The sequence below is a fragment of the Gallus gallus genome, chromosome 26 (genome assembly GCF_016699485.2).
Source record: "Gallus gallus isolate bGalGal1 chromosome 26, bGalGal1.mat.broiler.GRCg7b, whole genome shotgun sequence".
Lineage (NCBI taxonomy): Eukaryota > Metazoa > Chordata > Aves > Galliformes > Phasianidae > Gallus > Gallus gallus.
In genome coordinates this window covers 184991-208772 of record NC_052557.1, presented here as the reverse complement: position 1 = coordinate 208772, position 23782 = coordinate 184991, and the positions used below count along the sequence as shown (strand labels likewise).

Genomic DNA, 23782 nt, shown 5'->3' with positions numbered 1-23782 from the left:
CCCCAGAAGAAGTGACAAATCCCATCTAGGATTTTTTGCCCTTCTCCATTTGCACCACAGTGAGCACCCTTTTCTTTGTGCCTCTTCAAACCAACCACTGTGCAGCGCTGCAGTGGGAGATACAGAGTGCAGTAGCAGTTACCTGACTTGGATCAGCACAAACTGCACTGCTCTATCACAGCCAGCACTGCAGCACTGATGCTTTTGTTGGTGTGATGAACACAGCTTTATTCAATTACTCCTCTAGCCGTCCTTCTGATTGAGCAGTGCTGGCACACAACAGCAGTCAGAAAATCCCCATTATGGTGAGCTACAATGCTTCTGCTCCCACCACCAACTGGATGACAGCTGAAGACAGAAACAAACCCACCCACTTCTAAACAGCAGACATCGGCAAATCACTGCTACCAGGGAGAAGTCCCAGGGCCAGGCAAGAAGCAGAACACTCATTTATTGTGCTGAATAAAATAACAACAAAAAATTTCCCTAAGCTAAACAAAAACTACACATACTTTTACTGCCCAGTAGTCATGCAGACTCCAGGCCAGGTTTGTACCAAAGCCACTCGGGGGTCCCACAGACGTGAGCACTGTGCCTGCAGTTGGGCAGCACTGCCCACCCCTCCACGATGCAGGATCCTGTACAACGAGGGAGGAGTTCATCTCACACCAAAACCACGTGTTTAGCACAAGGGGTTAGGAGAACCATCAGCACAGTAAATCTGAAAAATAGGTTTTATTTTTAAACCAGTGGTATTGTGACACCTTATCCGGCATAACCAATTACAACAAAACTCATGGATAGAAACGAAATAGCAGATCTCTTCTTTGAAGTGCATCCTCCTGTTCAGACTGCAGGTGGCCGAACAGCACTGCGCTGCACGCAGGAGTGCCACACAGCTCCCTCAGAGCAGGGCTGTGAACGAAACCTTCCCACTCGCACAGACGCACAATGTCTATGTTTTTAAAAATCTTTAGCAGTATTTCCACATGGAATCACACTGTAGCATCTACACATAAAATGGCTGATAAAAATAATCTTGCTGTAGGTTTACAGAGTCTATCTACATTTTTTTCATTTGAATACCCGGACTGCTTGTCCAGCAGAGAGGTTTTGTCTCCATTTTGTTGGTCTGAGGAGAGCATTATCGCAGAGCATGAACTCCCTCTTCATCTCACCCCAGACTTTGTAAAACGTTTGACCTGAAGAGATCACTGGAAAGTAGCCTAGGAAGAATCGATGGCTTCATCTTTTGTGTCCCATCCCTTTGTGCTGCCTCTTCAGACACGTGGTAAAAATACTACAAACAGTTCCTCTCCATCCCACAGGTAATAAGAATGGCAAAATACTGCAAAAGCCCTTCTTCTCACATACACAGCTGCTATGTTGCACACACAGGACGCCTGCAACACATAAGTGTCTAAAAACGTCTCCTCCCCAGGTCCTACAGTCAGGCTCCTGAGATCCACAGCATAGTTCTAGCACAGAAAAACACAGAAAGAGCCCCTCCTGCCAGTACTTAACTGGGCATTAAATTCATGTAGAGTCCTGTAAAATACCGATTCTTTTGTCATGTTTATATCCAAACATACTCCCTTCTCCCATTTCCTCAAGCAGAGGTCAACCTGCTAACAAGCAGCCAAGAAGCTCTTATCCGTGAGGGTAAAAATGTCCTCCAGTAAATGTTAGTTTTATATTATATAAATACCTATATAGACAGCGACAGGGAGATTGTGTTTTTATGCATGCTTATTTCTTTGCTTTGGATTCCAACATCTTTAGAAAAAAAATCTCAGGAAATCACTTAAATTCTGGCACAGGATGCCACAGTTGTTTCTTCAAAGAACATTTTTTACACTTGATCTCACAAGCAGCCCTCCATTCCAATGTCTCCTCTGAAGCCAGAAGATCAGAACAAAGGAAAAGGTGCATTTCTGTGCTTTATGTTTTACCCTTTTCTCGTCAGTCTCCACACTCGCAGGTATTTCACGCTGAGCTGCAGCACAAGAGGAAGGATGCTGTGATTTTGTGGCACTGGCTGAGGTACTCAGTGAACGGTTCACTGATGATTTAACTGCCCCAGTGCCACCCCACAGTGTAACAACAAACACCAAGCAGCTCTACATGCGCATACAGCTATGACATGCAAGAACACCCCACCTTTTAAGGAACAAGATACACAAACGTGGCTAGCAAGAATCTTCTCCAGCCTCCGCCTCCAGGGAGCTAATGCTGAGAAACTGCACCACTAGAGGAGGGGAAGAGGGAAAAAATACGGAATACCCAATCCAAGGAGAGGCCATTGCCTCGGAAAGTTATTTCCTGAATACACAGAGTTCATGCCTGGCTGTCTGGGAGCCTTCACCCTGAAAAAACAGCAGGGCCAGATGCTTCGCTCCAGACTTCCTTCCCCCTCTTTCCCCATTCATTTAAGGCACAAACATATTTACAGTTTCATACAAATCTTTTCACGTTCCAAGAATCAGACAGTTGTCAGAAAGCCTGTACGTTCTCCTGTACCAGGAAGATCTGGATATAAGTCAGCCACCTAGCACAGAACAAGGACATCCCTCAACCCTACCTTCACTCCCGAAGAAAAAAGAGGGCTCTCTAAGCCTATGAACCAATTTTCCTTATTTTGAGGTTAGTTAGTTGTAGAACAACTGATAAATGGCAACAACTATAACCAAACTCTGAACATCACCTTCCCCTCCTCACCCCAGTAGCACAAACTGGTTGAATACTTCCTGTGGAAGGACTAAAGAGCAGTCAAAACAGGTCTTCAGAGGCTTGCCCCAGGCTGTACACAGAACACAAGAGAGCATGCAGCATGTTTACATAGACTCAGCTTTCCTCCCTCCCCCCCACCCTCCCCAGTTCAACACACACAAAACCCTTCCACCAAGGAGAATATTGTTGTGGCGAGGCACTTGAACGATAGTTGGAGAGTCCCTACGAAAGGCCTTCCCCTCACAGTGAAGTGGGACAAAGAGAAGAGAGCGGTTTCTCAGGACTCCATCTCCTCTTGGTCAAGCGGCGGTGGCACAAAGCTGATTACTTCATCGTAAGTCAGGCCTGGTGGGAAAAGTGTCAGAAACTTAACAGAGTACTAACGATATCCTTTGTGCAGAAAACCTTAAAACAATCTTAAATAACGGATAAACCATCTCAGAGACTCCTAGGCACAAAAAGATACTTCCAGAACACTAATGTGTAAATACATTTGAAAAACGCGTAAGCAACCATGCTACCCTATGTGCTTGTATGCATACAGTAGGAGTTAGCAAGGATTATGCTACTTATGTGCACAGTAGGTGACAGATTCACTCCGTATAAGACCTGAGAAAACAAGTGCCCACATTTCTCAGCTTCTTTTGTGCCTCTAACTACCATGGCTTAGTCAAACTGCAGCTCATGGAATGGACCACACAGGAATTCAAGTTGGCTCTCTCCTGCTCCCCAGACTCACTTTTCCATTCCTCAATCTCCAGCTCTCTGCTTTCAAAAGACTGGTCGTAGGGGTCTGCCACTGGTTCGTCATCTGGGTCATGATACTGAGCAAAGTAGGCGTGAGCCAACGCTTCTGCTGCAGTAATTCGTTTGTCTGTATCCAGTACCAACATCTTCTCTAGCAAGTCCACAGCTGAAAAATCACCGAGAAAAAGAGAAACAATTTTACACAGTGAGCTGTGTGACACATTCTGAAATGCAAGCTTATAAAAGCGCAAGGTACATGAGGAAACTCTAATTTCTCTGGAGCCCCCCCATTACCCACAGTCTCTTCCCTCATGCCTTACAGTCCATACATACTTCGTCAACTTTGAAAAATGCGTGCATCTCTGTTCTGAACAACTGCTGCAACTTTAGGAAAAGCGCCAAGCTCAGCCTTGGGAAGAGCCCATTTAGGAGTCAAGCCTTACCTAATGGATTGGCACCAATAAACACATTTTCAAAGTTCATTTTCGGCATGTAAGACAAAGATTGAATGTAGTTTCTCGCCTGTGGAAATAAATAGTCTGTTAAGTATAATACCATCCAGCCACCAAGACAGTACATTTCAATCATCCTGAATCACTGCTTATTATGGTCTGTCTCCTTGCTTTGCCTCCTCTGTACTTATTCTGATACTTACTAAGCCCATCAGCGCTATCCCTTCCCAGCTAAAGGCCACTCAGGACAGCGGAGCAAGAGCTGACATTACTTGAGGTTCATGCAAGACTGGGAAGCAAAGAGGTACAGAGCTGCCTGCCCCGGGGTGCACGGGAGGCTGCGTGCAGTTGGTGTCTGCTGGTAAGCCACGTTTCACACAGTGCAAAACCAACTCACATCCAGATTCTCCTGAGTATCAGAAGTCTGTGGTTGAGTAAGCACTGTGCAATCTCAAGTCTTCACTTAGTACAAGAATGTTGCTGAAGAACAAGTAGTTAATGGCCCACCCCATGCCACATGCGAGCCTATCATTTTCAGAGGCAGCGAACACTGCAAGTGGTGACCTGCCCTGCAAACCACCCCCTCATCTGCTCAGGGCTCACCTCGTGGCTGGGCATCCTGTTAATGAGATATGCAGGGGGCGTTCCCGTCAGACGCATGATCTGCTGAAGCTGGTTAATATCTTAAGTGCCTAGTCAAGGGCTTTGTTAAAAACAGTGCAAAAACCATTTTAAACAGAAAATAGCTGCATACAAAGCATCTCTTCTGCAAACCACAAGGCACAAGCCAAACAGGCAGGGGCCACTATTTTCTCCCAAATACTTGTGAAAGCTTCACAAATGCACAACTGAACACTTAAGACAATGTAGAATTACTGATCAGTTGGTAACAGCATCAGTACAGAAATGAAGTATTTCTGTTTGCCACAAGCAGCATTATACTACAGTAAGGTTGCTTTCACATTTCCCAGCAGTTCTAAGCTGCCAGAGCAGACATTTCATTTGGCTGAATATATTCCTCAGAAAACTTTCCTAGGCTGCTGCAGCTACAAAAAGCCTCAGGAAAATGAAAAAAAAAGAAAAAAAAGAAAAATCTTATCCTACACACTGGTTACCAGTTTTTTTTCCTCCTGCAGAGAAAGTATTTAAGTTCCTTGTGGTGCGTAGTGAAAGCAGCTTACAACTGACACCTCCTAAACAGCTTCAAATGCACTTTGATATGTGGGAGATGTGATAGAAGGCAATAAATGCAAAATTAGCAAAACATTAGCATTGCATAAGACAAGAGTTAGTTGATGTCAGTGATCAGGATGGAGAAAGTAAGAGGATACTAAAGTAATGCAGCAGAAAAACAAATACAGAATTTGTTCCAGTGACACATTAAAGGCCTTCACATACTTAATAGTTTTGCTACCTCTGTACAGCGGAAAAAATAGTAGAGTAGTAGAAATAGTACTTTATTTATTTAAGTAAACTCATGATTTGAACCTAGCTAAGAGCAATTTTTATTGCACAATATTAAATGACAACACTTCAATCTTACATATACAAGCTAATCTTTCGCTTAACCTGGTCAGCCTTTAAAGCTGTGCTCTCTCATTAATCTGCTATACTTAAAATACCTCAATACCCCTCATCAGAGTTCCCAAGGCCAGTATGCAGGCACCCAGAGACCTGGGTTAATCATTTCTGCCTTTCCAAGAGACACCCCAGTGCTTTTTTAAATTAACGTGACATTCAGTACATTTACCAACTCATTCAAACTTGCACAGAAGTGTACATCCAGGCTAACCTCACGCCTGGCATTTACTGTCAGTGTTACGTGAGAAGGAACACGAGATGCAGCACAGAATAATCTTACTGCTCAACCACGCTGATCCTCCATTACTTAACAGACACAGCAATGAGCGACTTGCTGAAATACACTGCCAGCTGCTTGGAAACAAGTTCATTGCCCACTGTGGACTGACCTGTTAGTCTGCGCCGTTACACCATCCTTTACTCTAACTTTTATGCACGTCACCTCCAGAAATATTTAACACTAAATGTCATTTAATTCTGTCTTTGCAGAAGTTCTCAACCCAGGACTGAAATAATATAAAAATGGCAGTAGAACTGAACATAGAGGTCACCCTTCAGCAAGGAAGTTCGTGATTCTTCTAACAAAGGGACCCCACACACAGAGAAGTACCTGAAAGGCACTTTGGGTCTTGCACTACAAAACTAAAGGCGGTTGCAGCAATCTTTCAGAAATTAACCATGCTACAGAAGGGACTGTGCATGTTGAGGGTAACACACTGCTCTCATTTCATCTCCCTCACCAGAAAGATCCTTGGTACGCAATCTGGAGAAATAACAACTGAGAGAAGCCTCACGTTCTTTGCCATGAGAAATACTTCCCCAGCAGCATCTGATCGTACCATGGATCACGAAGCATAAACCCACAAACTGAAAAAAAAAGTCATGAAGCAGTAAAAAGAGAATAAGGAATGAAGAAATTATACCACAGGCAGAGTTAAGAGGAGCAAAGAGTGAACACAAACAGCATATCAAAGCCATCCAGAAGTAAAGAAAAACAACAGAAGAGAGATCCCAACACATACTACAGACAGACTACAAGAGGGCAACACACAAACTTGGGACTTCCGAAAGGGCGGATATTACAAAAGTGTCAACTCACAGACTCTGAGGAGATTTTCTTCAAAAGCTCAGGCCCTGGGGTTCCAACGAGTCTCAAAATGAGCTTCAACTGATCAATATCTAATGATGGACCATAAAGGAAAATGCTGGGACAAATCAAAATGAAAAGCGCAAAACATCAGCTCCGTAATACTGAACATTGGTGTCCGCCAAGACCTCAACTGAAAAGCTATTTTAAGTAGCTTTCCTTCTGGAAAAGAATTCATTCCTCCTGGAAAAAATAAAAACAAGTGCCCACTTATAACATCTCTGTCCGCATCAAACAGGTTGAACAATTTGACTACAAATGCGCTGCATGCACTGTGCTGGTCATGGCATCCCTAACCATCACGAAGCAGACATCAAAGCATTCTGCCCCACTGGCAGAGATCAGTTCACAGGCTTGCCCTTGCAGCCCCCACCAATAGCAGCAATTAGCAGGATTAGGCCACGTTAGTGACAGACAAAGTGAAGCAGAAGGTTGAAAAGGGTAGGCACTAACATTAAGAAAGCAAAGGCCTTTTGTGAGCACCTTCCAAGATAATTCAGCCACTTTCTTGCTTCCTAAGCTGTGTAAGCGACTGGGTTCTGCCCACCACTGACAATCTACCAATCTACCCACTAGACAATATTTGTTCCTAGGATCAATGCCTTCTTGATGTTTTCAGGTACAGTTACTACTCCTTCTTCAAACAGCTTTTAACTCACATACTGAAAGAACTCTACATTTGCTTCTAAAACTGTCTGATGGTGAAGCAGTTCTACTTACATAAAAGCACCCCACCAAGGGACTGTTATTTAGAAATGCTGGGGTAGGTTTTTGTTTGCTTGTTGTTTTAAACACATCAAAGTTCCCATGATAATGGCAAACTGTATATGAAGGAAATTACCAACACTTTAACATCAGGAGATGAAGGCTTCAGCAGTCTGTCCAAAGTTTTACATAACATTAAAGCCCCTGGGAGAAGTGCTTGGTCAGAACACCTGAACTAATTTCACAGATACCCAGCAGCTTGGCCAACTCTCACCTACTCAAACACTAAAGACCTAACAGTAAATCCAATGTATCTATCTGGATGTAACTGAATTGTCAACTAATTATCAACATTTAAAATGAAATCAATATACCTACTGATGCAGGTGAATGAGCAGAATATAATTAGCTCATTTAAACTGGCTTTTCTTAGTGCCACTTAGAACAGTCTTAATAGCTTTTACAGACTCTTGTGCAAGAAACAGTTGTGCAAGCACAGGACTGCCAACACACCTCCGATGTTACATCCCATACCTTGGCTTCAATATTTGAGTTCTTTAAAAGGTGTTTAATATATCAGGCATGCCAGCAGCACTGTTGCTTAGTTTACTGTCGGCTCTTCCCAAAGGGCAGCATGCTATAGGAAGATATTGTGTATTACACTTTGGTGTCTTTTCAGATAGACAAGAAAACACAGCATGTATAATCCACACTGCCACAGGCATGCCAAAACCAAACCACTGCATCCAGTTGAACATCTGCCAATATAACCTGCTGAACTACAGGGCCTACAGCATTCCAGTGACCATGAGCAACTACAGACAAGAAAACAAATTTAGGAAATACAAAGCAAATTAAAAAAGCATGTGCATGAAGAAGAAAAGTAAAGCATGCAAATCCCAAATGCCATCACCATGGTACACCCACAAACTGGTAAGTCTCAATGACTTGAAACTTAGAGAACCATCTTCCATCCACTGTCAGCAGCAGGCAGAATAAGACTAAGAGCTTTTCCAGGCAAAGCCATGGCTGAAAGTTGGTGCAACTGCCACCACAGGCAAAGCCAAGATGCACCAGAAGAATGTGTCATTTCAGACTAGTTGGTTATGATGGAGTTACCACACTACTGAACAAATCTATATTTGTATTCTTCAGAGTTAGTTTAAAAGGAATACAGTCAACTTAAAATATACAGAAAAATGAAGATGGCTAAGCCAGTACAGAACATTTTTTTATTTGTGCGTTATCATTTTAACACCAGTTGAATTGTCGAGGTCCACTCGCCTACTTATCTGTATGAACCACTCATATTACAAGAGCTGTAAAAAAAAAAAAAATCAGGAACATATTTTTAATGACAGATATAATAGTAACAGAAAGGAAGCCTCCAGCTATGCCTGGTATTAAAATCCTGAGGGAATGATTCTTATCTCAATTTTTTCTCTCTAGTCTTCCCACAGCCCTGCTCCCCACCCGCACCTCCTTGCTGAGATGTTACCAACATTAGAAATTTATCTTTCACGCAAATGCTTCCATTCACAGACCACAAAAGGAAGGACTCAATTTACATTCAAGGTTAAGTTAGAAATACTGTAATAATTTTGCAAAGTTCAGCCTCTCGTGACAGCAGAGTTAATTTGTAAGCGTATCTAAAACATTGCTTTAAGTTCATGACAACACCACATTCAGAAACTTTACAGACAAATCCTTCAAACAGAATTTGGCGTTAGCTTGTCAGTGGCATAACCATCACACATGTTGAAGATCATTTCTGAATACATCTTTTTACTTACCGGAGAAAACAAACCCGTCACAAGCACTGGGTGCTTGTGCCTTGCAAAAAACACCCAATGGACTGTAAGAAACATCACCTCTGCCCAATCCTCAGTGAGAGGGATCCATATTTCAAACACAGAACCACTCAAACGGGAAGAGGATTGTCTTAAGCATGCTGAAGACACCACCTATTCAGTCTATTTTCTCTTTCATTTTGGAAATGTGACGCTATACAGTTCAGAAAATAACTACCACTACCAAAAAGCAACAGGAATGTCAATTTCCATTCACTTCTAATTGCCTTTAGACATTAGAACTGCAGTGAAAGCTGATAGCTTGGTGCCTTTCCAGATCTAACTTACATGCACAAACACGACTCCTGTGATGTTCTAACCTCGGGAGCAAACAGCATGCACATTACTCGAAGTGGGGAACTACTATGCAAAAACTCTAAAAACTACAATACTACAAAATTTCACCAACAATGGAGAAGGATTGAGCCTATTTTTTCTTATACCAAACCCATTCAGAACAGGAAAAGCATTTAAATCAAAAATGTTACTATCGTATACAAAGGAAGTTCGGTGTTCAACGTAAAGGATCGCACACATCCTCAGGGAGACAGAAATCAGCCAACTATTCTAATCTGACAAAGCAAGTCATTTAGAACTTATTTTCCTTTATTTTGCATTATATTATTATCTATTCCAGCTGGAGAACAGAACAGTTATCTTCCATGCTTCAATTCATCAACACACTGCAAAGCATTGCTTACATGTTACAAATCCTACCAGGAAATGGTTTATTTGCAAATATCAAGATTTTTTTTAAGCGCCACTGCTACTGGGGCACAATGGTGTCTGTAGCTGAAAGGCCTTGGCTGGTACAACAATTTTTTATTCTTTTTCTTCTTGAAGAAAACCTGCTTATACCAAATTACACATGCTAAGTCAGCTGGTAGAAATAAGGCAACTCTTTCCATGCTACTTCGCCACTTCCACGCTAGTTCTGCTTCTATTCTCAACAACAGAAAAACACACCAAAGATAACTAAACAGGGGAATACAGAGGGTTCAACAGATTTAGAAAGAGATTATAAGAAGATGGGCATAAAAAGAGAAGAATGATGAAGCCAGAGCATACTGAGAAGGCAGATGAGACTTTTAAAGCTGAAATGAGAATTGCTCCCTCTTCCATAGAGTTTTGGAACCTGGATGCTTTCCAGAAGTGACACGGTACACAGAAGGCCAGCACTTCCAACACCAGTTTTCTTTTAATCAAACCTATTTCAATTAAGAAATAATAATTTCTGCTATTTATAAACTATCTGTGGTTAAAATAATTAAGTTCAATAAAGGGTGGGCAATAGCATTGTCTTTCACAAAGAAACTCCACCTTTTAGGCAATGAAAAAAATCACAACAGAAGTAAACTATCTCTGTAAGTTTGTTCTAAGTAGAACAAGTGGCATCAAGTCTCAGTTCTGATCTCCTGTGGAATGAAGTGACCAGCCCTCACAGATGTGCCAGTGTCCCACCAACCTCCCTTTGATGCCATAAAAATGATTTTGAAAAGATTTTTTCCATGTTTGTGTTTTCAAGTCAGTACAAGCATATAATGAAAGAAAGCTACAGTCTGTTTACACACAAGGACAGAAGTAGAACCTAAATGTTCCAGAGCAATTTGGGATGAGGTCCCTAGCACTGAAATCTTCAAGTCCACTGCTTTCATAGCATACCAGCAGGATACAGAAGAGAAGCCAGAAGGGGTGCTTCATATTTCCTACAAACATGAAGCATGAGAGGATTCACAGCAAACAGACTACTCCAAGCAGTTGTTTTTCTACAAACTCAAAAGAGACGGATTTAAATAAACTTAAAAGAAATTAACTCCCAGAAATGATCAACTCCAGTGATGCTAACAGACAATAAATGGTAATAGATTTGCCTCCTCGCACACTGTGACGACTCCATGTGCAGCAAAATTGAGAACTCCATCATACTGTGAGTAAAAGAAGCCATTAGTTAGTTAAAAACAAAGAAATAAAAAAGCACCACCAGAAAAAAAAAAAACACAACACAAAACTTGTCTCCTTGCGAAGTATGTCAAAGAGAAAGCCTCTAACTCCCATTTTGGAAAGTATGTCACTTGTAAAGGATACGGTCTGTACCAGGGAACAATGTTCTTCCAGTCAACAGTTCAGCCATAATGCATCCCACTGACCAAATATCAACTGAACAAAAAAAAAATAAAAGAAATAAAAAAAAAAAATCATAAGGCAGAAAAATAAAGTCTCAACAGAATCACCCTATCCAACAATTACAACCAACTTTACACTTAAATAATCTCACAGTGTTGAAACAAACTGAGGTTGCAAGGAAACTGGCACTGCTCAGTAACCACTTTGTATAAGACTTTTCCCAGTAACACAATACTGACAAGGTCAGGCAACTTTTCCTTCCAGAAAGTAATGTGCATTGGACACCAAAGAGCTATGGAGGCATCTACAAAATTGAGGAAGAAATCTGTTACAGACAGCTGAACAAATCTGGTCTTACATAAATTCTACCTGAACAACCACCAACTGCTACATTACAGACAAGACAGGTCCATATACACACAGGTGGAAAAGAGAAAAGACAAAATGGATAAGGTGTGAAATCAGAACAGCACATTATTTGTATTGACTCATATGCATTCATGTACTAGAAAAAATTTGCCCTTTTTTTTTTTTTTCCTTTCTGTGCTTGATCTGAAAGCATTCTAGGGAAGAAAGGTGTGTTGCTGGGAAGCCATTCAAACTGGAGGAGAACATAATTAGGAAGAAGTGGCTAAGAAGAAAAGAAAGAACACTCCTATGCATTTTTAGCATTTCTTTACCGCATAATCACAGGCGTTTTTTAAATGCATTTCCAGCAGCTTCCTAAAAAGGCACCTTCTTTCTCACCTGGATACATTCTATTTACCTATTTTAAAAGTTGTGCTAGGAAAGGGGATAAGTAGTGATAACATTTTGCTGACTGCAGTTTCAAAGATTCAAGTTTAAGGAAGCGTTGCAAATGCTATCATAATAATTCATACCTTAGATATGAGATTGCGGTTTTAATACTAATTCTGTGTCTTACTTCTTTTAGTCACCTCCCACTGAAGCGTAATTAGTGTAACTGTCAATTTACACAATCAAGTAGAAAAGAACATGAACCTTCCCTGCACTTTGCCACAAGGAACTCAAGAACCCAGAAGCCTTCTATTAGTAAAATGCATTACCTGTCTGGTTGTAATGCATCCAGTTCAGCATGATCTCAGGAGCTCTGTACCACCGGGTAGCCACATATCCGGTCATCTCATCATCCGTGTGTCGAGCCAAGCCAAAATCCAGGATCTATAGAACAACAACAACAACAACAAAGACATCCACCTATTACTGCAGTGGTACCAAGTCTTGGACTGAGTGGTGGACAGGTGGTGCAACTGCAATGAAACTAAATTTCATGACTTGTTAAAAGGCTAGAACAGCACAGCACTCCATCAGAATTACACCCAGATATCTTGTCTCTGAAAATAGCCAAGTCCAAATCACAGCTATTAACTGCTCATTTTCAGGATGATTTTAAAAAAACAACAAAACAAACAAACAAACACATGAACACACAGACGAGAAAAATTCTATGCAAGCATCTTCGCAACCTTTTATGACTGAGAAGGACACAATTAGCTTGGTCCACAAAAGTATTTCCATGAAAAATCACTTTGTCCCTTTCATTTCAAGGAATATCCAGAAGGCATTCACTCAGATCACGGTCAAACTAGTCATACGTCATGAATGTATTACCTTCAGCTCACAGTCTTCATTTACAGCTAAGTTACTAGGTTTTAAATCCTAAAAAAAAAAAAAAAAAAAAAAAAAAAAAAAAAATTAAACAGTATCAGCATTAATGGCGGTATATATGTTGTTGCAAAAGTCTAAAGTAGATAAAAATGTAAATTCAGGTAAACTCTCTATGTGGCTTTCAACATCAATTCTCCATATTCAAGAAAATAATTTTATCCCAGAACCAGCTCTATTTTGTGCTGTCTGCACAGGTGTCAAATACAAGCAAAAATGCATGTTTATATATCTACAGCACTCGTGGTAGTGGTATAATATTTAACAAACAGAACCTACTTCAGAAAGATACAGGCCAAACAGAAGTAGGAAAAGAAATTAAGGATCAGGAGAACCATTGCTAACCTCCGCTGTTCTACTGAAATAATTCTCAGAAAATTTCTTCTTGATTCTAGAGGCTACATTGTAAGATTCTGCGTTACATTTTTAAAAGACATTTGTTCAGTATGGGAAGTAATCTTAGGGTAAATACTTACTCTGTGTATTATGTCAGCTGAATGGATGTACTGTAAGGCAAAACAAAAAAGATTACATGTAACAGCTCAAATAGCCTTCTTCTCATTTCCTCACTAGACAACACTGTCGTACCCAACACACACACACACACACACACACACACACACACAAAATGCTACAGCTTGTCTGCTGGAGGAACCAAATACAGCATCTACACAGCTTGCAAGTACATCAGTGTTTCATTTTCAGTCTCTCCTTAGGAATACCCAGGAACACTACCAGGAACACCCAGGAGCAGATAACGTAAGAAAACCAAACTGAAGACACAGACATGGAAGATTAAAAGACAGCACACATCATAACTTTCCAGACTTTGTCCACAGGAACATATCTAGATATCTTCTGAAATCATACATAACTTTATTGATGCAAAGCCACAAAGAGGTATGAAAGGAAAAAACAATAACAGGTTATCCTACAATACTTAGGAATATTAGGGAAGCCTCTCTATTTATTCATATGAAATTCTGAGGATATGACATTCATCCACAATTTCCACTCCCCGCTGAGGAGTTACCACTGTTCAGGCAGGACAGAAGCAGGTACCTTCAGCCCCCGAAGAATCTGGTATATGAGGAACTGCACGTGGTCATCTGTAAGTTTCTGGCATTTCACAATGTTGTTTAGATCTGCTCCCATGAGGTGTGTCACCAAGTACCTATCAACAAAAGGAAACACAGGCTATGAAGCAATCCCTTCAACATGATTAGGAGAGGAATTCCTTACAAAGCTCCAGTATCATGGCAGCCTCCTGAGCATTTTACTGAATAAAATATAGTTCATAGCTCATTAAATAACACAGCAGATCAGTGCACTGATTCCTACAGCACTGGCCAATAAAACACACATTAACAAGCTGGAAAAGTCCTTTAGTATAGGGTGTCCCAGTAACTTGTGTTGAATTCCACAGCTGATTCAAAATAATGGCAGACAAATTAAGGCAGCAAAATTCCTACAATAACCTGGGAGAGGGAAGATAAAAAAGATGTTTCGTTGCAATTTTCAGAGAAGTTACCTACACATCATTGAATTCTTCTAGAGACTTGGCAGGGGTGAACACATCTAGCAAGCCGATCACCTGGAAAGGCAAAGTGAAAAAGCCATGAAATACATTAATCATATAAGCGATACAGCTAATAAGGTCCTTTGTGGAACAGAAACTGCTCCTTCCAAAAGAGGTTTCATTTCCAACTACATGAATCATTTGGATGTAGGCAAATTAGTAATCACACAAGTTCAGAAACAAGTATTCAAATACTGAGTAAAAAAAATTACAGTCAAAATATACAGCAGTCTTTCACACCAACCATCCACTTAAAACATCAAACAGGAGCCAAAGCAAGCCAAGGCCACAAAAGGCAAGTGTCAGTGCTGGTTAAAAAATACCTTATTTAAAACCCAGCTAAAGTTTGGTGAGGAAATAAATGGATGAGCAAACACCAGGCAGAAATCAGTTTGCTTCCTGCTAGGTTCTTAGTTACGCTGTTGACTACATATTAGATCAGTAGCAGGAGACATCTTTTTTTTCCCCACTTGCACTGAGTAATAGCTAGAGGAAGAAAACCACCAAGGATCTCTAATGCGAGCAACAAATAATAATGTATACACTGGAAAATAAGTAGAAGTGAAATAAGTCAGAAAAACAGCACACTGCAGCACAGACCCAAATTTCACCAAGAGTTGACGGCTTCACACTGCCATTTATATCTGCTGCCCTAAGAGTCTCCAGTTCACCCCTCATTTTCACAGCTAAACTGTTCCAGCAGTGGAGAGCAAAAGGGTACGTATGCGTTACCTCATGGAAATGCTTGATTATACCTTATTACCCTGTAACTACCTTCTATGTCATTTACATTTTATTTTGAAAATAACCCATCTGGTCCATAAAATTGTTCAAATTCTCACTGAGATTTGCTTTTAAAACTTATTGTCCTTCTCTTAGCAGCACAGCACAACTTAGGAATATGAAATAAAGGTAGGTGCTCCTTCCTCCTATTTTAAGCTTGCATCTCACCTGCCTTGATTCATATGCATCACACATATCAATTTCAGTATACACATTTCAGTAACCTCAGCAATGGTTCAATGGTGCATATTAAACCAAGAGTTTGATGCCAAGGTTCCCTTTCAGCACATTTTTTATACCATCATTTGCAATTGTCAAGAATGACAGAATCATCCTTTTATCATTAACATCCATGCTGCAAAATAACTCTTATGCTTCCTTTGTTCTGTGGACTCCTCCATACCAATATTTACAGAAAATATGCAACATTATCCTCCCAGTTTAGCAGGAAAAAGACAAAAACTGACTTTGTTACCTGGATTTCCATTTCCTTCCTTACCATTTTTATCTTGTTACAGTGTAAAGCACACTACTGAACTATCCATGTCTTTCTCACCGACAAGTTTCACAAACAAATACAGTTACTCTGTAGCACATCACTGACACAGTTCTAATGAAGCTGGTCATCCACAGACTGAGAATCAACTCCTTCATTTCTGCATACCCTTTGCATTTTAGGTTGTTAACTTCTTCATAGGACACCAAAGTTCACTCTCACACCTGTTCAGTACTCTGACTTATGTAAGCTAATGAGGCCTCCTGGATCTTGAAAGTATAACACAACCATGCCTGACTGCTCCACCAGCAGATTTATTTGCTCAAGATCAACACGACCAGCCTAGATATAGGACCAAAAACCAGCCCTGCACAAGATCCTTAGCATGCTGCACTTACCAGATTTGCTGAAGTGTTCTGCATCATGTAAAGCAGTGTATTTTACTTCCAAACTGAGATCTGAATAGTCAGCTTGCTTGAACTAAACAGCCTGCCTGAATTGGCTCTGAGCATCTCTGCATCTGCAGGATTTTTAAACCACAACCCAGATAAACTTCCCACAGACAGACAGCGGTATGATAAACTGATAATAAACACTTCTATATGTAAAAAAATCAAACATCATCATCTTATCTCTTACTCTCGAAGCTACATATGCACTTTGCAACACTAATCAAAAATATTAATGAACACCAGACACAGAACTGCTGTAGCACCAGGCTAGTTCCCACTGCGTAATCACAGAATCATAGAAATCTAACCTAATTAGCTTGGACAAAATGTATCTCTACATCAGCGCATCAATCCGTCTGAACACATTCTCCAAACAATTCTAGAAGAAAGCTTTGAATATATCTCAGGTATGAGAAAAGGTACAGAAAAAATCTTTGGGGGATGGATATTAAGCAGGATCGATCGCTACCTCTGTCATTAAGATAACAGCATCACATACAGGCACTGAGGAAGTACTACTGAGTGCAGTCTGTGTGTGCACCAAAAGGTCCAATTACATCAGCCACACTGACAATGCAAACAAGATTCAAGGGATACCATCTGCTTGCTGCGGTAGTAAGAAGCCATAGCACACAATCACAACTGCCACAAAAGAAGTTCTGATCCGATCATTCAGGGAGAACCTTCCATCAAAACTGGGCTTGTTTGTTGCGTTAGAAACGCTAGGCTTGCTCAGCCCACTTCCAAAACAATATTTCCCTTCTGCTACATTGGAGTACACTTGTATAAAAATTAAGAGCCTTCCTTTCCTCTTGATGTTGACGGCTCTACAGAAGACAAGAGAATTTTTGCTCAATTGCAGGCAGTATTTGCTCTGAACAGCATGCAATGTTAATATGCCAGTGTCTTAATGCCACAAACACAGAGAATTGCTCAACTAGTTTCTATAGCAAACAGAAGTTAAACACAAAAAACGATTAGACAGCATATAGCATAGCTTAGTATAACCATTCATGGTCTGTTTTGTTGTTGAAATGGACAACTTGCAAGAACTGATATCTTTACCTCCCCTTTTTTATTCCTGTTCATCTATAGGAATATAGTGAACAACTGCTCCAACCCCTTCTGACACGAAGACACAAAGCAGGAAAAAAACCTTCAACCATGATTCACTGAACTACTGCAAGTTGTGTATTTACTATCTGAAAAACCTGTGCAATCAGCCTTGAATGCTGGATAGCCCAACTTCTCACATCATCTCCTTCAACTTACATTTTCGTGTTTCATATGCTTCAGTAGCCGTAGTTCTCGGTAGGTCCTTTTGGCATGGATGATAGACTGAAATGGTCGGGAAAGCTTCTTTACAGCCACGCGCAATCCAGTCTTTGTGTCAAAGGCAGAACTACAACAAAGAGTAATCAAATTGTCAAAATGAATCACTTATAAACACTCTCAAATCCACTTAGCAGCTCCAGATAGCAACTGTGCAGGGACTGAGTCACATAGCCGATTCGATTTCTCCCTCTCTCCACCGCCAATAACATCCAGGCATCCTGGTCTGCAACCTGACTGCAAATTCCCACACATCGATACAAATGCTGGGTTTTACTGAAAGCATTTCTAAGATAAAACTTGTTCACCTACTAAAGGGAAAATAGTATCTTTAATGATTTTAAACGTAACAGAAGCAACAAAACTCTGGAGAGAAGAATAATACTTGTATTCTTAAACCTATTCTCATAAAGCACACTTTATCACAAAATAATTTGCTGTGCTCAAAATGCCACCTTTTATGGTTTAAGCCCATACAAAAATCTCATGCCTGCTGCTAGGAGAAGTCACTGACAATGGTTGTTCATCTCAATTCAAGATGAAATAAAACCTCACAGGCACATCGCACCCAATCCTAAATGCTTGCTACAAAAAAATGTACGTGCATAAGTAAAACTTCACTGTACATTACTAAAATTTGCAGAAACATTAAAATAATATTCCTTATAATGCATAAAAACTAATGCCAATTACGTGATAACTTGTTGTGTCTGCACATAACAGATGCTTCACACTGCAACATCATTCCTTGAAGCTCTTCCATAATCTCTTCATTGACAAAATTCAGAAGCAAAAGCCCAATACTTGTGAAACAACAAAAGCTTTAAGCACTAGGAGAAAGATGTGACAATCCTGATATGCTGCACAGAACCTTCCAAAGCTCATGGCTGCGTACTTAGAGACCTAAGGAAAAGCAGGCACTTAGCTAGCAATCAAATTACTTTTTTCTTCTTGTCTTCAGTGCTGTTATCTAAAACTAGCTCTGGTCTGTCATCAAAAAGGAAGGAGGAGCAGAAACAGGATGTGAAATTGAGGTTATACTGATACAAAATTACAAACGTGGGGAAAGGGTGGAAGTGAGAAAGTTGGAGGACAACATTAGTTGAGTCTCCTGCAGTCCGATGCAGGGCAGGCTCCCAATGCAGTAACAAGCAAGAACGTGCTGGCCTGTGATCAGCATGGAGGGACAAGGAAAGGTTACATTTACAAACACAAAATGCAAAGCAGTTCACCTAACAGCTCCAAAACCAATCACAAAAGTAGTTCCAGAACAAACTCACAATTGCACAGGCAAAAAAAAAAGCTAACTGAAAAGAAATTAATGAACTCACTTGCAGAAAGATAACTTATCTCAAAGTTGCAGTTTCCAAGGAACTTGTTGTATTATGATTACAAGAACTAAAGCTAGAAAATAAAATACAAACTTGCTTCTACCAACAGCAATCCTTCCCTGAGGTCCTGCAAGGCAATGGGAAAACCCCTGCATGACGGAAAAGGGCATCTCCTTCTGTATAAGAGATATCTGTACACACAGCGCAAGGAACTTTCTGGAAGAGAGATGAAAATACAGCTAGAAGGAAGATCACAGGAGCACCAAATTGCCATAGCTGAATTACTGCAGCTACTCCATACTGTCTACAAGAATGCCCATTAATGATCACCTCATCCAGCCTGCACCTATGGAAAATGCAATTAAGTGTTCAACTTCTAATCTTGCTTTCAAATGATCCACATTAAGTTTTCACACACTACTACAAAATGGATATTTCAGCTACAACAGCTCACGAATACACAATGCAGTCATACCTAATTCACACTAACTGGATGACAATACTTAAGGTGTTTTCTAGGACTTAGCACAAAAGTAAGGTTAGTCATTTTCATTCAGTACAGGCTGTTGTGAATTAGTCAGGAATCTCAACCAGCTGCCAAGTACCTCGGGTGCAAAAGGCAGCGTGCTCCATCTTTTTTTTTCATCTTGCAAAGAAGGGAATCTCCTGCCGATCCCTGCAGCTACCACCTCTACAGCTACATTTCCATCCCAGTTTCCACGTTATTCTTTTTAGAGATGACTTCAGAACCACCAGTTGTAATGCAAACTCTTGAGAGCCCAAAGGAAATACAGTTTCATCTGATTTTTAAATAATGTTTTGGGGATCATAACAAGTCGCTGGTCTGCTGCAGAAGATTTCTAATCTGCAAGGAGAACTGCAGCCAGCAGAGCTGAAAACTATTCAGCCAGCGCAGTGACATCGTGCACAAGCTCAGGAGAGAAAATACCACATTAGTGCACATTTGCATCTAGAGTTACTCTTGAAGTCAAAAGAATTCTATGCTTGGTCATGTTTGAGGCCTAAAACCTGCTTCCCTACAGATACGGGCATGGTTTTAACAAGTACAGAACACAGAGCTATGCAACAGCTGTCAGCTGGGAAAGCACTTTACAACACACTAAGCTGCCTTCCATCACAGCTGCATCATGCTTCTAAAACAGCTGCATTACACCCACCGTACTTCAGCTAAAAAAGACCAGCTGGGGAAAAACTGCATGATCCACAGTTCCAAACCCCTTCTAAAACAAGATCAACATAAATCCAAAATTTATCACAGCTATGTTTTATAAGTCGTTACACAGCACATTGAACAGCCTCTAAATGAGCTACAGCTTAAAACAGCCTTCCCTTCCTGAGCTCTGCTTCCTGCTTTTCTGTGCATGCCCACTGCTGGCTGACCTTCCTTCCTCTCCCATATTCTGACACCTGCATGGCTGCTCCGTACCCCTCACAGTGCTGCAATTCTTTTCGTATCCCTGTACACCTGGTTGGAGAAGCTGGTACCTCTCCTGTGTACAGAGGCATTGCACATCTTAGTAAGGGATTACTAAGCCTAAAGACACACAGTGGACAGAAAAAGTACACAGAGAAACTGCTGCTAAAAAGGTGATATTTAGGCTTATTTCATTTCCTTCAGAGTGATGGTTTAAAATGTCTTAAACCCACTGCATTCTTCTGCTAGTTTATAAGTAGGGGAATCATCTCAGTACCTTCATCACGCCCAGGACATTCAGTCAGTGTTGGTACAACTACGAAAGAGAGGAGCAGACCTCTCAGTTTTGTAACAGCTCTGTAGCCTGACAGCCTGCAAACAGGAGAAGCTGAAGGACTCTTATGCAAGATTCTGAGCAAGAGTAAGACTTAGCAGTTTCCTTTCCAAAGGAAATAACAGTCTGCAAAGTGATTAAAGCAAAAATGTTAATGTACAGAAATAGCTGTTAATAAACTGCTAGGAGCACACCAAATTTGCCTTCACATTTTATAAGCTGATGGCAACAAGCATCAGAGCACCCATTTGCTTAAAAGGGGTGAACTAATGCCTGCAGACACCACCAGCAGCCTGCTGAACTATGACTCACCGCCCACCCATCCCGGACAGCCCAACAGCTCCCACTGCAAGATGCTGCACCGACCCCTCTCTTATATAAAGAATGCAAGACTGATATTTCAGTAACCCACATATGTTTTAGTGCAGACCTTGTTACTGATTTTGACAAAATCCTTGTAATGCAGAAAACTTACATGAATATACAAAACTCTGGCAAGAACAAATTGAAATATCACTTCACACAACAGATGTCACCGCAATTGTTAACGTGGCTTAGTGATGAACGATCTGAGAGTACATATTGGCGTTTCTCAAAGTATTGGCACCAAAGCACTACTTTAATCTCCACATATTTTCAGTTTTTAAATATAGACCCTGAAGAATACCCGAGCTGCCTGTTTGAATATCGTCCCAGTGCTCCAGAAGACACGAGAACACTCACTCTAACACTACGGACATGCTTTGGCTGCCTGCACAGAACACCATTCTCCATCCACTGACTGCAAAAAAATTGATTCATTTGCAGACTTAAATCTTTTATTAATTTTTCATCCACTTTCTAGAAAAGTCCTCCTTTTTAAATCTCTCATCTCGACAACTAAATAAAGTGTCTCATTATATTCTAAGCTAACAGTGCTGTAGACAAATGCAGGAGTGCATTTAACTGCTCCATTTAAGGCTGGTTAAATCCCAAAACAGAGAGCACTCCAAGTCTGAAATAAATGCAGGTACATCTTCCCAGAGCAGGATAAGGAAGAGGGAAGAAACTCTCTAAAGGAGCAGAGTGGAACAAGACGTGCTAGGAACATCCTCAATGCTGTGCATCACCGTTTGGAGCTTTACATTACAAAGTTAATTATACATGCACAGGTAATTCTTTTCTCTATTACTTGTCTGTCTGAGCAGCACTTCTGAAAGACATTTTTGGTAGAACTCAAAATCATGAAAAAGACCGCTAAGATCCGTGCGCCACACATCTGAAACTGCTTCCAAGACAGAGCTGTTTCATCCAGGCTGAACACAGTTGCACAATCTTTGAAAGTTCGGAGGCAGCACAACAGGAAATTCGTGATGCAAACTCTTCAGTAATTGGTTGTGAAAACAAACATTGGAAGCATTATGTACAGAACAGACCTGGGAAGGGGGAGAACAGAAGAGGAACGAGCTGCACACACTGCGTAGGGCCGGCCTGAATACAACAGACCCAGAGCAAATCTACTTCCTATTGCACCGAGGGAGTTACGTAACCACAGCAGCTGAAGGGGTATTTATCAGCTGGGGCACTGAGCCCTTTCTTTCACCAGAACTAAACCCTTCAATTATTAAAAAATAAATCAGCAGATATATTGGTTACCCTTGGTACTGTAACTGGTAGGCTCTGTCTTTTATGACATACAATCATTTACACGCTCTGGACACAGCAGTTTTAAGAAACGTGTATTAATTCAGCAGAGCTTCCTGACAGCAGAACAGGAGAGAACTCGACTTCTTTAAAACTGCAGTGCATGCAAAGCAACTCCTTTTTCTACTAATAGAGGTCAGCATGCATTGCTCCTTAAAATACAAATGATAGTCATGATATAAATTTGTACGTTATGTTAATGAAAAAAATAGGCATGCCTGCTCCAAGACAGCAGCAGATGTACAGTCATTACACACCCATACGAGAACTCCGATCTCACTGACAGAGCAAAAACCAGCATGTTCAGTGCGACAGGCGCCGCAGTCTATGCTGCTTTATTCACCTCTGTTAGGTGACTGCTCAAGTCTGAACGTCAATCCAATCCAGACACAACCTTGTCTTTAAGATTAAGCGATGTCAGCAGTCCAGCTGATTTGCATTTCACGATCCAATAAATTTTTGCACAGAAATTACAAGCGAGGCATGCGTTGCTATGAAACAAGCATTAAAAACCGAGCCCAACTCCGAGCTCTCCTTGTTCTTGCATGCAGACTCCAGACTTTGCTCCTGCGGGCAGCACACACAGTGCTCATCGCACATCGCGCAGAGCTGCTAAAATGGTTCTAAAATGGTTCTTGCAGCCCTCTGCAAGGAGTCGGGGACGCAGAAGCTCTCTGCAGCTCCGAGCTCATAATCCATCCTCCAAGTCCAGAAGAAAACTGGGACAGGAGTAGAGCTCTGCGGAGCTCGGGGCCTTGCCAGCCCGCATCCTCTCCACCCCCACCTCCCAGCTGCAAGAAGGCACTGCGAAATATGCCCAAATGAGATCACGCTGGGGGCTGGGACGCGATTATCTTTCCCTGCAAAAATGTCCCGGTGCCACCTGCCATGTGCTGCAATGCCCGGGGCTGCCGGCTGCGGCGGAGGGGGATCGGCGCGGAGCGGCACCCGAGGCCGAGCGGTGCCCGGGGCAGAACCCGGCCCGGAGCCGCCCCCGGCCGCCACTCACCAGACGGAGCCGTAGGCCCCGGACCCGACCGGGGAGAGGTTTTGGTAGCGCTCGGGCACCTCCCACACCGTCTTGTTGAGCTCCTGGCGGTAAAACTTGGGCCGCTCCTGAGACATCTCGGCTGCGGAGCCCACCCCGCCCGGCCCGGCGGGAGGGGGCGGCTGTGCCCGCGGCTGCGGCAGCACCTCCAGCAGCAGCAGCAGCAGCAGCAGAGCTCGCTTCTTTCTTCCTTCCTTCCTTCCTTCCTTCTCCCCGCCTCGCTCCTCCCACACCGCCCCTTCACACCGCCCTCTCCTCACACCGACCGTTGGCCGCCGCCCCGTCCG

The 23782-nt window shown here is 41.7% G+C and overlaps 1 protein-coding gene across 3 annotated transcripts; it reads right to left on the bottom strand.

Annotated features, from left to right (window-relative positions):
• Positions 1-720: 720 nt before the first annotated feature.
• MAPK14 (mitogen-activated protein kinase 14) lies at positions 721-23713 on the bottom strand. 3 transcript variants are annotated; one of them, XM_001232615.5, is made up of 12 exons: positions 23457-23713; positions 17605-17734; positions 14558-14616; positions 14085-14196; positions 13499-13528; positions 12969-13016; positions 12404-12518; positions 11298-11369; positions 6610-6689; positions 3921-3999; positions 3470-3643; positions 721-3075 (listed from the first exon to the last, which is right to left on the bottom strand). In XM_001232615.5, the coding sequence occupies exons 1-12, from the start codon at positions 23570-23572 to the stop codon at positions 3008-3010; spliced, it is 1083 nt and encodes a 360-aa protein (XP_001232616.1). In that variant the 5' UTR covers positions 23573-23713; the 3' UTR covers positions 721-3007. The 3 variants fall into 3 exon arrangements, 2 of the variants coding, with proteins under 2 accessions (XP_001232616.1, XP_419263.2); XM_419263.7 differs by lacking the exon at positions 6610-6689 and adding an exon at positions 4533-4612; XR_005841869.2 differs by lacking the exons at positions 721-3075; positions 3470-3643 and adding an exon at positions 4533-4632 and having other exon boundaries at positions 3954-3999.
• Positions 23714-23782: the final 69 nt, after the last annotated feature.